Below are 15793 nucleotides of genomic sequence, written 5' to 3' on the forward strand. Positions count from 1 at the left end.
ACATTTTTGGTTTGCTTGAACGTTGGGTATGCAACACCGAAAACACTCTGTAATGTAGATTTGGGTCTCCAGGATGTGACACTGAACATCCAGAAGAGATGTTTATGTAAGGCCCACAGATTCAATGTGTTGTTGTTTTACGAGTTCTGCCCATGTGAGCAAGCAGGCAGCCCAATTTCCTGCCATAGGGAATGACTGTTAAAGAGTTCAAAGGACAAACTACACAGCACAAAGAGAAAATACCAATGCAGATATAAATTTAGCACCAATTTTACTGCTGCACTTGTAAAACCTTCCTCAGAAATGCAAACAATAATTTAATGTACACTATTGTTCAAAAGTTTGAGGTGGGATATTTGATCAAAAATACAGTATAAAAAAAACTGTAATATTGTGAGACGTTATTATAATTTAAAATAACTATTTTCTATTTTAATATATTTTTTATATGCAATTTATTACTGTGATGACAAAGCTGAATTTTCAGCATCATTACTCCAGTCTTCAGTGTCACACGATCCTTTAAAAATCTCATAATATGCTAAAATGCTGATTTGCCCTCAAGAAATTCAATTCATGTTTATTTGCATAGCGCATTTCATGATACATGTTGTTTCAAAGCAGCTTTTCAAGTAGTAGAAACATTTATTTTTATCATGTGTTGTGTATGTTGTGCTACTTATTTTTTTGTAGAATTTCTTGATGAACAGATAGTTAAAAAGGACAGCATTGATTTGTAATAGAAATCTTTTGTAACAATATAAAAGTCTGTACTTTCAAATTACTGACACTTTCGATAAATTTAATGCATCCTTGCTGAATAAAACTATTAATTCCCTATACTGACTACTATACTGAGTAGTTTCTAGAAGTTATTTTCTAGAAATGAGGGGGAACTGATTCACACATCATGATTTTCTCTTTAAAATCTTCATTTAACATGAGAACATGGCCTGAATGAACAACATAATTGCAATAATTTGTCAACAATTATACAATATATCAATTAGCTTACACAGACATGGACATCTGAACATATCTGATGTTGGCAGATAACTATACAAGCAAATTAAACTTTTTTGCTTACTGATAAATCTATAGAATATTTTTAAAATTCTTCCCAAAAAATAGTAAATAACTACAGCTACCAAGACTTCTTGTCCCTGACCCTAAAGTATGGCACCAACACATGAGGTGTCAATTGTATTTAGGCCTAAACGTACTCTCAATAAAAAAGTACTGCGTGACCATTAATGTGCCAAAGAACAAAAACAAGTAAAATGAGAGTGGAAGAGAGAAACTGAGAGAGTGTGAGATTAGTCATGGGAGGCTGCTTTGGTTGGTATTAGACACAACGTTGGCATTCCTTCCACTGATCACTCAAAGGCATCCTGGATTGTTTAAATAGCGGTACAATGCGTGGTTGTTAAGCGCCATGACAATGGTTTTCTTACCATAACATTCCATAATAAGATCCTTGTGGGTAGGGAGTGTGGCTGCTACCAAAAAGACTGAACGAAAGACAACCTAAAATATCAAGGTATCACAAAAGAAATGCCTTTTCAAAAGTTAAGATAATTCAGCATTATTCTTTGGTAAGATTATTAATTCATTAAACCTATGCACCTTATGACAATTTACAGATGACAGTTCAAGCACACATTTTATTAGTCATGGAGAAAAAGGAGGCCAGCATTACTAAAAAGCGAGTTAGAATCCTGTAGAGCCGCTTTGGATAATTTAATTTGGCAAGGAGGAAAATAAGGTTAACTAGTGAGGGAGGATCAATTTGTCCCAGGCCGTCTGGTGTCTAATAGTCCTAGCAGAGGCAAGAGATTAAGAGTTTTGCAGGGTGAAATGTGTCTAACCTCATTATATTTATGAATGCATTGGACTTTCCATCAGTATCGAAAAACATATCAAGACAATGCGTCCAAAAACTCTTCCCCAACTAAAGAGGAAAAAACTGACATAATGGGCTATTTTCATCATGTGGACAGGAAGAGGAAATGTGGCCTATAGCAAAAATCTGAAGCATGACTCAAGAGTTGACAATCATCTTCTTAACAGATGTGAAAAGCTAAGCAACATAAACATACACTCATATATGCCATTCAAAAGTCTGGGTTCTGTAAGTTTTTATTTTTTATTTTTGATAGAACATTAATCAAAATACAGTCAAAACAGTTCTATTCTAAAATATTAACATTTAAAATATTTTTTCCTATTTTAAAGCATTTAATTTTTTTTGATGAATTGAATTTTTGATGAACAGAATTTTTTGTAACATTAGAAAATGTCTTTACTACCACTATTGATCAATTTAATGCATCCTTGCTAATCCATGCTTTTGAACAGTACTATATGTATTAGAAATTACATTCTATTTCACATGTATTATTTCATCAAAATGATTCATTTGACTCGAACTTTGCTCAACGAAGCAAACCTGATGTGTACTAAGGTCTAGAGGACTCAGCTGTTTGTGGACAGCTGAACACCTCTCATTACTGAGCCAGTGAGTCTAGCTTCTTCACATACCGCACACGTGACCGGCCCATCCTCTCCTTCCACACCCTGCTCTCAAAAGACGTGAGAACAACTTAAGCAGATAATTCAAATTATTAAGTGCAATAAAGCCAGACCACTAACAGAATCGCTAAGAGTCCTACGACATCAACACAATTTTGCAATACTCCCAATACTTGGATTTACTTTGTGAAATACTATGGTTTATTCTGAAACATGTATATTGTATGTTTCACACCGAGCTAATGCTGTACACTCGGCTCTCTGTAACCCCAGGAAAAGGCAGTTAAAGGGGGGCTGGCTCAGCATATGGACAATGAGATGGATCTGGAATCTCAGCACTAATCTACATCTGTTGATATGAAATCAGATAGCATGAGAATTCACAGCTCTGGTTACGGCTATGGAAACCGCCTCTTCTCTCATGAACACTGAACATACTGTACAGAGCATAAGGCCCACAAAAGTGTGGCCAAAACATGTGAAAATTAGTTTAGAATACTTTTAATATGGTTGAGAAGTGAGTTGAGAGTCGCAGTTTTGGTCAACTAGATGAATACATAAAGAATCATAAAGGTAAAGAAATTCAGCAAATCAAAAGGGCTGTTCTGGTTTAGAGAAACACTAGTCCTGCACCAGGCTTTCTGCGTTTCTCTGTGTTTAAAGTGAAGCCAGCGGATCAAGGCAGCAGTCTGTTCTCAATGTATTTTAAGCAACACCAAAGGCACGACTAAAATAAAACAAAAGACGGTTGAAATTGCTCCACTTTCATTGACGATCTGTGTTAGGCCACTAATCTAGTTTTCAGAGTAAAGGACTGAGGTAACACATGTGTGACATGGAGTGCAAAAGATTTAACTGAGCCTGACTGAGTAGCTTTGGTGTGTCTTTAAGGAATCTCAATGTTTATGACCATTTAAAGGTAAAAGCATGAAAGGCCAAATGATTTCTGAAATACGAGATGCCCCTGTAGCAATACTCCCTTAGGATATTAATGGTGACCTTTCCACTCCAAACATGAGCGATAGCCTATAAACAGACTTAATAATTCATTTTAAAAGTCTTTTGCAATCTCAGCTATTTATTAACTCCCAGACATTCCCTAAATCAAATATACCTTGTGAGCATGACACAAGTGAAAGTATGAGCACATGACTGGCATGAAAAGTGTTGTTTCTCTTTTACAGCTTTCACTTTTGGTATCTAACCAAGCCGTTACACAGCGGTTTCCAGCCTCTTTTGAGAAATCCCCATAAATACCATTATCATAATGACAGATGTTATCTATGTTATGGCATGCAACATTGTCGCAGTTATCATCAACTCCATCCCTGAATCATTTCAGTCTGAAAAGCATGCAATCACAAGGCATCTGTCTTTAACTCTAAATATCAATACTATTCAGATCTGATTGAACTCCTTCAAAGCAAAGTCTGTTAAATCATTTGTCCACAAAGAGAAGGTTGTATTAGGCTGGGTGTTAATTTAATGTCTCAGATCCCACTCCAATTCATGCTATGGGAAACCCTAACAGCTGGTCTTCAGGGATTTGCGTGCTTAACTAAAACCCTTGTCTTCCTATAGCAGCCACTCAGCCTGGGGTCTGCCTGCAGGACAAAAGAATTTCATGACCCCTTCACAACTTCCCCAGGTCATCCTTGGGTTACGTTACACCATTGCATCACACAGCAAAGGAAGCGCAGAGGTGTCCTCTAATCTCCAATCTTCTCGCCATGGTAACCTACTAAACGGCTGAATGCTAGATAACACAAACACTGTTGAATAAACCCTTGTGATCTCTAGTGCAGATGTGGAAAAAGTAAGCTTCCTGTTTCTTCACACTTAATAACTTTCACAGAAACACTCCCATCCCAGCCAGCCATCCATCATTTAAACAGGATCACATTGTATGTGTGTGCCAGTGTGTAAGTGTTTGTTTACAGGAGTTAGTTAGCATGTTTACAGAGTTCTCTCTGACTAGAGTCAAGCTCTGCTTGTCCGTACTATGACTGTGTCTTGGAGGGGCGGTGTGATGACTACCAGATTTAGTACTTTGTTCATCAATCAGTCAAAGCTGCTTGTACCACACACACCATATGATAACACAGATGGTGCTGTTTGGATCATTGTCAGGCTGATATTTTATGACCACTCCCTGGCTTTTATTTTTAGATGGACAAACAATGGAAATCGTTATTGGAGACTCCTTCCCCTTGGGCATGAAACGGTAATAAAAGAATGTGCCACAACAGATCAATAATAATTATACAGCAATTCAGCAATTTATTCTGGTGTAAGCAAACATGGACGGTAAGAGCTAAAATAGCTTCTTTCCATGGGTGGAATATACCCAAATTTTCATAGAATATAATTTGAAACCTTCAGAACTATATGCCTGTATTATGATTTCTGCAAGTCAGCTAGGGCTGTGCGATATAGCCATATCTCAATATTTTTCTACAGAGGAAACATAATTTCAATCAAACTTTCACAAAAACTAAATGTATATAGTGTGAGAATTAAAAACAGTAAAATGCTTAGGTATAAATAACCTAGGCATGCAACGCTTTTAACTAAATCACATTTATATCCACCAACAATAAACAACAATACAAAAATAAACAGCAGCCTGATTTTATGTTGCCCGCAAATCACAAATACACTAGCACTGAAATGTTTGGGGTCGGTAAGATTTTTTTAAATGTTTTTGAAATAACCCTCACCAAGGGTATATTAGTAAAAAAAACCTGTATTTTTAAATATATATATTTGAATATATTTTAAAATATAATTTATTCCTGCTGTTTATTATTTTTGTGGAAACCGTGAAATATTTTTCAGCATTATTGTTAAACAGCATTAATTTGAAATACTTTTTTTGTAACATTATAAATGCCACTTTTGATCATTTTATTACATCCCTGCTGAATGAAAGTATGAATTTCTTTCAAAAGATAAAAAAAATCTTTTGAACAGTGGCATATACTGTATCATGAATATTCAATGTATCTTCCAGCCCTACACACAACCCACAAAAGTTATTTGAAAACAACTAAGATATTATCATACTGCTAAAATAGGCACAATGCACTCATAAAGCTATAGTTATGGTCTCTGATTCTCTCACACACAGCTGTCCATTGTTTTGGGCACATCGTATGACCTTTGAAAAATGTGAGTCATCCGTAAGGAGGCTTAGACGTGTGGGTTCCCAAGAGGTTGCTTGAGAGGTTTGAAACACATTGGAGGCCAGGAGGTGGGAGATGAGTGGTTTGTTGGCCTTCTAGTTTTACCTAAAGGTCAAAAATTTGTTGCCCTTCTAGTTTTACAAAAAGGTTAAAAATGTTGGGCCTCTCAGAGACAGCAGTCATGCGTGTCTAAAGCAAAGAATGAAGACAGCTCTTCATAGCACTCACCACTCACCAAGTAGCTCGTGCCACAATATTTCAAAATCCTCCAAAGCTACAGTGGGATCCCGCAGTTAAGATATTGGACTCCATTAACTCTTTTTCCATGGGTGGATTTGAAAGAACGAGTGCCCTGCTAAACATCTCCCTGAAATAGAAAGAACCACTGTATATGCTGGATAATGTATACCATGGCCTCAAGAGCGCTTTTCTTTGCGGGAAAAAGGGAAAGTCCAGTCACGTTCGAACCACAATGGTTTGGCTCTCCCTGGGCCCCGACCCCAGCAGCTTTCATCTGGTGGGGCCCAGAGATTGTTTTAGGAAAGAATGAATGGCCAAAGGATTGTAGCTGGGTAAAGCATAAGGCACTGAAATAACAGAGACACAGCCCAGTGCCAGGTGAAACAGAGCTGGCATGACTGGAATCTGGTTGTGAAGGTGGTTTGATGGGTCTGGGAAGAAACAAACTAACTCTCATAAAGAACTCGATAATAAGGGTTATGAGGAAATATCAACTTTTCACATTTGGAAGCAATTTATCTAAATGACTGCCTTACGAGTACACGACAAACACAAGGAGTGCAGCAACAAATGCTAAAGGAATATTCTGGGTTCAGTAAATGGTTAGCTCAATCGAAAGCATTTGTGTCATAATGTTGATTAAATTCCCACTTTTGCCTACTTTACTTAAAAAAAATGTGCTCAGTGTGAATAGGACCCTTCTGTAAAAGTTACAGAAGTATAGCCACAGAACATTAACAACACGTGTTAACATGAATTTAGTGTGAAATATGCGCTCAAGCTTTTCAGTGTTACAACTTTGTTGGCATAATAACAACGCATAATCCCTACAACAGCAAAAATGATTTAAACCATTTTACAGCTCAAATAATACACAAGTTAAGAAGAATCAACAAGTAATTTCTGCTTTAAATCCTCAAAAAATTGGCCCCATTTCCTTCCATGCTTCAACGTAACCTTGTTTTGTTTTTTTTTCCAAGTTGAATTTGAGTTTACTTTTTTTTTTTTTTTTTTTTAATCAACAGTATGCCACAAGTGCTGCCAGTTGAGTCCAGAAGGTTCTTTAAGCCTCGTTCAGACTGTCAGCCCAAATCCGATTTTGTGCATATCCGCATGAAATCTGATTTGAATAATTGACTGTCTACACAGCATATCGCAACTGTTAATATCTGATTTGTGTGTCCATAAGCGCTCTTTCGTTTTTTACTAAATGTGCATTGGTTTCTATGGTAATGCCGTTGCATTGTTATGCCTATGCTAAAAGCAACAGTAATAGCAATACAGTTTGGAATACAGAGATTGTCTTACCATCACGGTTGCGCGGTAGTGTTATATTTCGTCATGTGAGGCAGCGGCAGAAAAGCAGGAAGCTTGAATGTGTGGCTTTATTTCATGCTGCCATGTCCGCTACTTGGCTTTTTATTTTAATTTTTTTGCTCTCTGCTACTTTCAAAACACAAAGAGGTACATATACTAGCAGTATATTGTTTTTTTCCACTTGACTTGCACTTCGCAACGACACAAGCTTGTTTCTGCAAAGATGTTCAGCATGTTTTCTGTAAAAACGTCTGATGTGTTTAAGTTTTACGTGGCGTGAGGACGTGAAAAAGCTATGCTAAATCCGATCTGACCGGTCAGACTGAAACGGATTTCCAGAAATGCGATTTAAATAGGATTCCAAACCACATACGTATGTAGCTTGAAACGGATTTGCACAAATGGGATTTCATGTAGTTCATTGCTGTTTAGACTATCTAAATATGATCGGATTTCAATCGGATTTGCACAAAAATCGGATTTGGGCTGACAGTCTGAACGAGGCTTTAGTTTCATGGAAAATATTCTGGTCTCTGGTTAAGGCCAGTTATTTCTGAGGAACCATAACGGCTAGACTCAAGATAACATGTGGAGAAAGCCCAGAGGCCTACCTGAGTGAGTCTTTGCTGCTATCGACGCTGTGGATGTCTGGTTTCTGTCTGTTGTCCATTTCTTGTTGTTTAGACTCTTTGCCGGCACATTCTGGCTCTTTAGTGTAGGGCTCCATGGGTGGTAGAGGGGTGCGTCTATCTTGACTCCCTGTGGACTGAGTCCCATGTTGCCTTTCCCTAGTACCCCCATCAGCCTTGCGCTCAGACCCAGTGCTGCGTTTCATGGCCTGGAGCTGAGACAGAGGGACAATATCTGCACCCTGAGGTCTGTGCCATACGGTCAAGCGGCCAGCAGAGTTGTAGTAGTAAAACCTGCCGCTCTGGGGGTCAAAAAGCTCCCACCACTGGTTGCCATCAGCCTGGCGGACCGGCACATCGGTGGGTGGGTCCCAGCCACACTCTCCCGTGGCCAGATTCACATACATGCGTTCTTGCGAACGAGGCTCAAGGATTTCCACCCAATCAGCGCTGAGGAGAAAGAGAGAGAGAGAATTATCACCATTTAAATCATATTTCGTTTTAGTATGCAAAAAAGCTAGCAAAACTCATTTATTGTCATAATATTGACCCTGATTGTTTTCCAAACAAAATATGGTATATTGGAATCCTAGTAAATCAAATCAACTCAACAAAATGGCACAGCTGCACTGTTATAAATTACAGGCCATACTTCATGGTCAATCTCTTAAGTGTAATCTGATGGATGTGTTATCAAGGGAATTAGGCCAAAGCCACAGAGAGATTCGCCATGTGTGAGAGTGCATGCTCAGAAATGCTGGCTCAGCACACCCTTAATCCTATCTACAGATACAGCCGAGGAAACAAAGTTGTGAGCTGGAAAGCATTCAGGTATTCCCATACACACACACACACACACACACACACACAGGGTATCGGAAGACAAGTCAGGTCTCCCATCTGGTAGTAGATGTGCTTGTCATGGTCTGAGCTCTTTAAGTCATCTTAGTGTGTCATGTGAGTCTTAAAATACTTACAGAAGGATTGGAAAATAGGCAGGACTAAAGACCATGCAATCATCTTGGAATCACACACACAGACACAAAAACGGTAACCAAGCACAGTGACTTATATCATATAAAAATTCCATTTCATGCAGACTTATTCCTTTTGTTTTCCAAGTACATACCATTGATCTTATTGTGAACATTTCATCTATTCATGTTTAATCTTTGTGACAAAAATTCTGACCATGCTGAACATCTCCAATTATATTATTAATTATATCACACCTCCGTCTTGGACACTCCATGGAGAAAGTGACATCTGATGGAGGCCTAAACAACAAAAAAATACTCTAATGCAGCTAATTTGGGTCATGTTGCCCCTCTGAGAAACCTATTATGTTTCTTTTGATCTAGTTTCCTAATGCAGAGCATCTTAAGTGTGCTAATTTAAGCCATGTGGGAACTCAGACTATCTGTCCTGGGCGGCGAGATTGCTTCTGCCACCTAAACCAGCGAACGGCTTGCTATGACTCAGTCTGAGGGAGTCAAAATACTGATATTTATCTTATGTGGCTTAAGCATTAGTAAACTAAACAGACACTTACATACTAGAAAAAAACAAAAAACAGACGATATAATGTCTCAGATGTCTAGATGCGCAGACACAGCTACTGTAAATTAGCCTTTCAATTCCTCAGCTGTTTAGCATGCTCTGATGATACTCCAGTGAGGCATGTCAACGTTTGCCCAGCTTCCACACCACAACAAGTGTGTTCTTTCTCTCCTGCCACGTGCCCTCTATACCACTGGTCGGATAGTGAACAGTGTGCTTGTACGTTGTCACGGCCATATGTCCTTTTGTTCCCTGGGCTTCAACCCAAGCTGTGGCTCAGGATCAGAAATAGTCAGCCCACCTGTTCAAAGGTGCTCGAAATGTAACACAAAGCAGTCCAACTCTCTTTATTACTCTGGTTTTTACATTTGAAAAAGCAGCAAGTACCAAATCTGTTAATATACCATTGCATCTTCATAAAAACAAATGTAGATATATAGTGGTCATGAGAGACTACGATACAGATGGTGCCAGGTAAGCTGGGAAACGCAAAGCAAAGCAACAGACCTGACTGAGTCTCAGCAGAGACATTCTGGGACACCATCTGTCTCAAATATACCAATCATTTCATTTTACCTTCATTTTCACCATTACGTATTTGAGCCTTGCCTTGAGGGAAACAGCGTCTGACCCGAGGAAATGCATTGGTTTTGTGTTGATGCATTAATCCTAAGGGTGTGTGCACATTTGACAATTTGAAAAAATGAATTATGGGTAAAGCTGGTAATGTGACTGATCACAAAGAATCCTGTCCTGTAGTGTCTATTCTGCACAAACTATTTCTTGCTACCAGATCAAGAGCTCTATGGGTGGGAGCTGTGTAATTGAAGAGCAGTTAAACTGGAGGCCTTTGTGTGCTGAACTCCACCCACCTTTTTCTCACTCATTCGCACCGTCTCAAGAGAGGCATTCGGTTTCTGCAAAAGTATCCTCAAGACTAAACTCAAATGTTTGCCATTAAATTATCAAGAAAACAGATTTGCGTACATGTGAAAAAATTAAATGGAAAGAATGTCAAAAGTTGCATAAGAAAGCATTAGGGTTGACTGCCAAGACCACTGTGAAAATCAAACAGACAGGAATGTGGTTGAGTGGTCTACTTGGGGTATTTATTGGGTAAATACGCAAGCACATAAGATTTGAGTTTTTTGACATGCACAGAGAAAAAACTCCATCCTTTAATAAAAATAAACTCACAGAATAAAATCAAAACTCTAAAATTAATAGAATTTTTTTTTTTCATGATAGAAAATCCTTTTGTGCAAAAATAAGTAGGTATCCTGTTACCTTCCTATCTTTAATAAATTTATCGAGCTAAAAGTATTAACTCTTAACTCTGGTTCTGAACAAAAACTATTCTCTACCAGCAGTTATTCCTGGGCATTAGAAATCCGTTTAGTAACACTACCAAAAAGAGACAGCATTCAAGAGAGTCTGATGCTCAGGCTATTCATCCTCTTTTTAACCCTAGTTCTGTATGGAGAAATATTTTTAAAAAGTGTCTAATAATATGTCAAATAATTCCCTAATACATAAAACAATGAAATAATTTTTCAAATTCCATAAGTATAGAAATCTGCACCATTGTTTAAAAATAACTGTAAAATGGCTGGTCTCCAAGCACTGAAATACAACAACATAATGGACTAAATCCATTGTTCCAAAACGAGGCCAAATGCCGTTTTTATTCAGTGCTTTTTTAGGGCCGCAATTTTGAAATTCCACCTTAGGTGTTTCTGATTTAGACTACCCGAGACCACTCTTAAAGTAAGGAAAAATGCAACAACTTTAACAACAATTCTCTGTGCCAGAGTCTTTTAGCTGCCAGTTACTCCACATAAAGTTGAACGCCAGGCCAAACAATAACATACTATTCTGAGTTTGACACTTGACAAGCATTGGCCATGCCGAGCCAAAGTGTTTAAAAAAGAACCTGCCTCTGACTTAGACACCTTGTTAGAACTCTGACTAGCTGAAAGTGCTAAACACAGCCACTTCATCTCCAAATACACTGTTCCTGTGAAGGATTATTTAGCAAAAAAGAACATCCTTAGAATAACCAATGAAAGGGGTTGAGGTGATGTAATGTAATGTCATTCAATATGGTGGAATGGCATGCAAATTGTGTGATAGGTGGGGTTATGTAACTACCTGAGTGGAACATAGTTCCACTGTGGTGTGGCAAGAAAGTTTTTACTTGCTTTGATATACTAAAACATATCAATTGGTTTAACCTTAAATCAGTGTTCACCTCTTAAACTATTTTAAACATATGGCCTACAACTAATTTAACTTGCATATTTGTTGCATTTGAGCACAGAAAACATGCTGTGTCACTCTCAAACACAAATGCAAAAAGTGTCAGCTGAGTACACACATAAGCAAACAATAGGCGTAGCTCCACAAACAGAACACACATGGAAGGACACTGCCCTGCCTGTGAAATAGAGAGGAGCGTGCAGTGCACACGTTTATTCAAATAAAAAAACAAACTGCTGCACCTGTCAAAAGAATTCTGTGGCTCTGTTAAGTAAGGTAACTCATTCCAGTGATACTAGGAAAGTTAGATGCAAAAACTGTACTCACACATATTTGAATGACAATAGCAGAATGAAAATGGATGGATATGTTTCTTCTATTCCTTCCATGTTGCATGCAAATGCTTCATTTATCCTATGCTACTAAACACAGGGTTTAGTTCCTAGGATACACAGTAGTGAATAAAGTTGCAGGCTGGTTTGGCACATCTTAAAGAGCAGACTAAGCCTCCATCAGCAGAGGTCATGGTACAGCTGCTCCCGTCTGTTTCACTTTTATTCTGCCTGGCTATACAGACCTATACTGGCTTCATTTATCTTTGGGGGTAACTCGTCAGGACTGATATAGCTGGCCTTGTGTTAACAGAGTGGTTACAGGAATGATTCTGATAAATGGCTGAAAGCCAGAAAAGACGAGAAGAATAATGTTAAATAGACATGGTTAAATCATACAGAACAGAACAGGCTAAATTGGCCATTTAGGTATGGTCGGAGTCTTCGACACTAGAACAAATGTGAGAGGGAAAAAACACAAATCACTTGTTTGTTTACATTAAAATTAACATAAAACCACTGGCACTCAGCATTCAATAGAATGAGACATAAGAAAATAAGCCTAAACAGATCTTCAGCATAATTTTAAGGTGGTGCTCTTAAAAAGATCTATTCATTATTTGAGTGAATTTCAATGGTAAAGTACACACTGCAGCTATACACAGATGTAACTCCAGCTGGTTATTTACAGAAGTAATAATTGCATTACAAATTTACATTAAAAAAAAACCATTTCAAATTTTAAAATTCAGGTAGTGACAACTGAACTTTTAATACAGCGGCACAGATTCCAGTGTGTACAGATCTGAACCGAACAACTTGCAATGTAGTGACAAGTTGTTGAACACTTTTGAACACTGACAGCTTGTCAAGAGGTGCGGTGTTAGAAAACCCACAGATACAGGTAGGACTCATCTACAATTCTTGTTTATAATCATGAGATGCTGAAACACTCCTAAAGTTATGCAAAAAAAATTATAAAATTAATCTTATTTGCCACAAATATCATGAAATAAAAATTCACCTATTTTATAATTTATTTATTTTTAAGCGAGTAATTTTCAAATAAAGAAAGTAAATTCATCTTGTTTTAGAATCTTAAAATTTTTATGCAGTGTAAATGTGGAAATCATATGGCTAATTTCTCTTTGCCTTTCTTGAGACGATGATAGCTAAAGCAGTTAGTACTCAAGTGTTGTGGTTCAGAGAAGGAGGGCATCAAACTTGTCTAGCCAAATTGTAGTAAGTCAGTATCATATGCATGACAATACGTGAGAATTCCACCCATTACTAATGGATAATGGGTACATGACAATGGAGAGCATTGTTAGTTCAACCATCAGCCTCTATTCATTTGAAACAACCCCCTTTACAATTAAAGCTCTCACGACACCAGTGCCCAATCAGAATGCGAGTCATGCCTTAACAGGGGTGTGTGGCTTTGGGGTAAGGATAAGGGGTCTGAGATGCTGAACTACAACCCCCTTTCCGGGAATTCTTTCTATATAAAGCAAGAAAAGTTGACCTCATTGGGATGATGCACTGCCTTTATGTGCTATAAGGCTTTTTTGTCCACACTGCTGCTGATCCACTTCCTGTCTCAGTGGACACTGCTGCCGGAAACTTCTACTCCAGGCGGGAAGTCTGTAACTGCCAAACAGCAACTGTGTTAGCAAAACAATAAATCCTCTTTCTAGAGGGGACAAATCTGACAAGCCCGCCGTTTGCAGGCATGCACACACACACAACGCCAAAGGCCTTATTCAGGACAAACGAGCAAACTGACAGCAACAGTGAGACGTGAATGGACATGTGTGAGGGGGCAACACACTGAAGTTAGCAGCATAGATGTGCGCTTAAATACAGAGTCGCTTGTCTACTACCAGCTGTCAACGTCAGTATCAATACTTCTTTTGAATGAACATCTCATTCTGATATACAGAGACAACTGTAAAGATTCAGTAAGATAAAAAGAGATTAACTGTTCCCTGAGCTGACCATTCCTGCTGTACATGACGACTTTATCATAACGTGTCCTGTCCGGTAAGAGTCATACAGGCAACAAGTTAAACTCTACTATCTACTCTGAGTATTTAAAAATATCAAATTCAACACATCAAATTTCCTCTCAGTGTTAAGGGTCATGCTGGGTGACTGGGTGGGAGGAGGGTCAGAGGTCACCTAACCACCTCAAAGGACAATGTTGTCAAAGCGAGCTCCTAGGAGATGAGAATGGGAGCCCCGAATGCCCAACTGATTGAGTTGTTAATGTTTGTTAGTAGGGAGGTCCTAGTAAGGACAAGATAAAAATAATGCTTTCTGCCTAAAGGGCCTGATGTTTTGCAAAAGATTAGCACATTAACAGTGCAAATTGTCAAGGTGGGGTCAACAGCTGCATTTTAAGTGGCTCGTCCTGAACAAACACAGGAGAGGAGACATAAGAAAGATAATTAATACTAATAAAACAATTCAAATAGCGCTAATAACAATAAATGTGTTTCAAATTTTTCATTTGACTTAATCCTACAGTTATTTGTTGGCCCATTAATGTTGGCATGTAAAGCAGTCCACATGCAAACAGGCTGGTTTTGAATGAAATAATGAAAAAGTGCATCCCTTCTTGTCCTCCCACATCAAACATATTATTTGTTTAGAACAGTTTTGGAATCTTTTTATTTGTAAACAGTGCCTGATCTGTGCTTGATCCATATCAAAATAATATTATAATATACATGCAAAAAAAAGGAGGGTGGGGATGTGGTCTATGCATCGGTTTTTAATTGGAGGCCGGATTGGAAGAAAGGGCTTTTAGTGGACTAAATGATTGGAGAAGTCTGATATACGTCACCAGAAAAAAAATATCACTCAACCCAAAAAAAAAAAAAAATTAAACAATAGCCTAAACGAATTGATAGGATAGGATGAATTTCCACTAAATGCCAACTTCAGGCAACTAGTCTTTTTTGAAAAACAATTCTTTCAAAATTAATGCACCTTCAAAAGTGATGCAGTGTCAATGTCTTTGCCAGACCAACAAAAAGAAACTGTGACAGAGATGACCGCTGAAATTCACTGTATTATTTTAAAAAACATAACGCACTGTTTTTTTGTATTTGTGACGCACTGATTCACTGTGTATCATTGATACAAAAGAAAAGCATCATCATCTGACTACATCTGACTAAAAAACAAACAAAACTGGAATAGAAAAGCAACTCATTGGCCTTTGAGGCACACCCTCAGGCAGAACGCTGGAGACGGGCCATTGGATGCTTTTCACATTGAGCTCAAAAGGTCTTGTTAAAACACTGGTGCTAAACTGCTGTCACAATGCTACGTCCTCCCTTTGTCTGCACACTATTGTGTACCAGACATGCAAACAGGGGAAAAACATCCTATTGTGAGATCCCATTCTGGATCAAAGATAAACCTCAGCTTGTCAAAACATACATTTACACTCACTTGTTGGAACTGAAAAGCTGGAACAGAGCACAAAAGTGTCCATCAACGGTCTCTAATCACATTTAGAGCGTAGTGCAAATCTACAACACCATCTGAAGCATTTTAAACAAGCTTCAAACTTCAGCATACAGAGACGTGGCTTCAAAAAGCATCAAGTGTCCAATGTCATGCCCCTTGTTCAGCTTCTGAACACGGAACTTGGAAAGAGGAACAGAGAGCCATCAATAATATGGCTGATCAAAGCTTGGTAGTGTGTTACATCAAACAGTTAAAGTCT

The 15793-nt window shown here is 38.2% G+C and overlaps 1 protein-coding gene across 1 annotated transcript in view; it reads right to left on the bottom strand.

The window, feature by feature from the left end:
• arhgap46a (Rho GTPase activating protein 46a) overlaps positions 1 to 15793 on the bottom strand; it is a 29530-nt gene that overhangs the window by 11832 nt on the left and 1905 nt on the right. Inside the window, exon 2 of the mRNA XM_058790957.1 lies at positions 7886 to 8353. Coding sequence (XP_058646940.1) covers positions 7886 to 8353 — 468 coding nt within the window. The remainder of the gene's footprint in view (positions 1 to 7885; positions 8354 to 15793) is intronic.

Source organism: Onychostoma macrolepis, chromosome 11 (assembly GCF_012432095.1).
Source record: "Onychostoma macrolepis isolate SWU-2019 chromosome 11, ASM1243209v1, whole genome shotgun sequence".
NCBI classification, from domain to species: domain Eukaryota; kingdom Metazoa; phylum Chordata; class Actinopteri; order Cypriniformes; family Cyprinidae; genus Onychostoma; species Onychostoma macrolepis.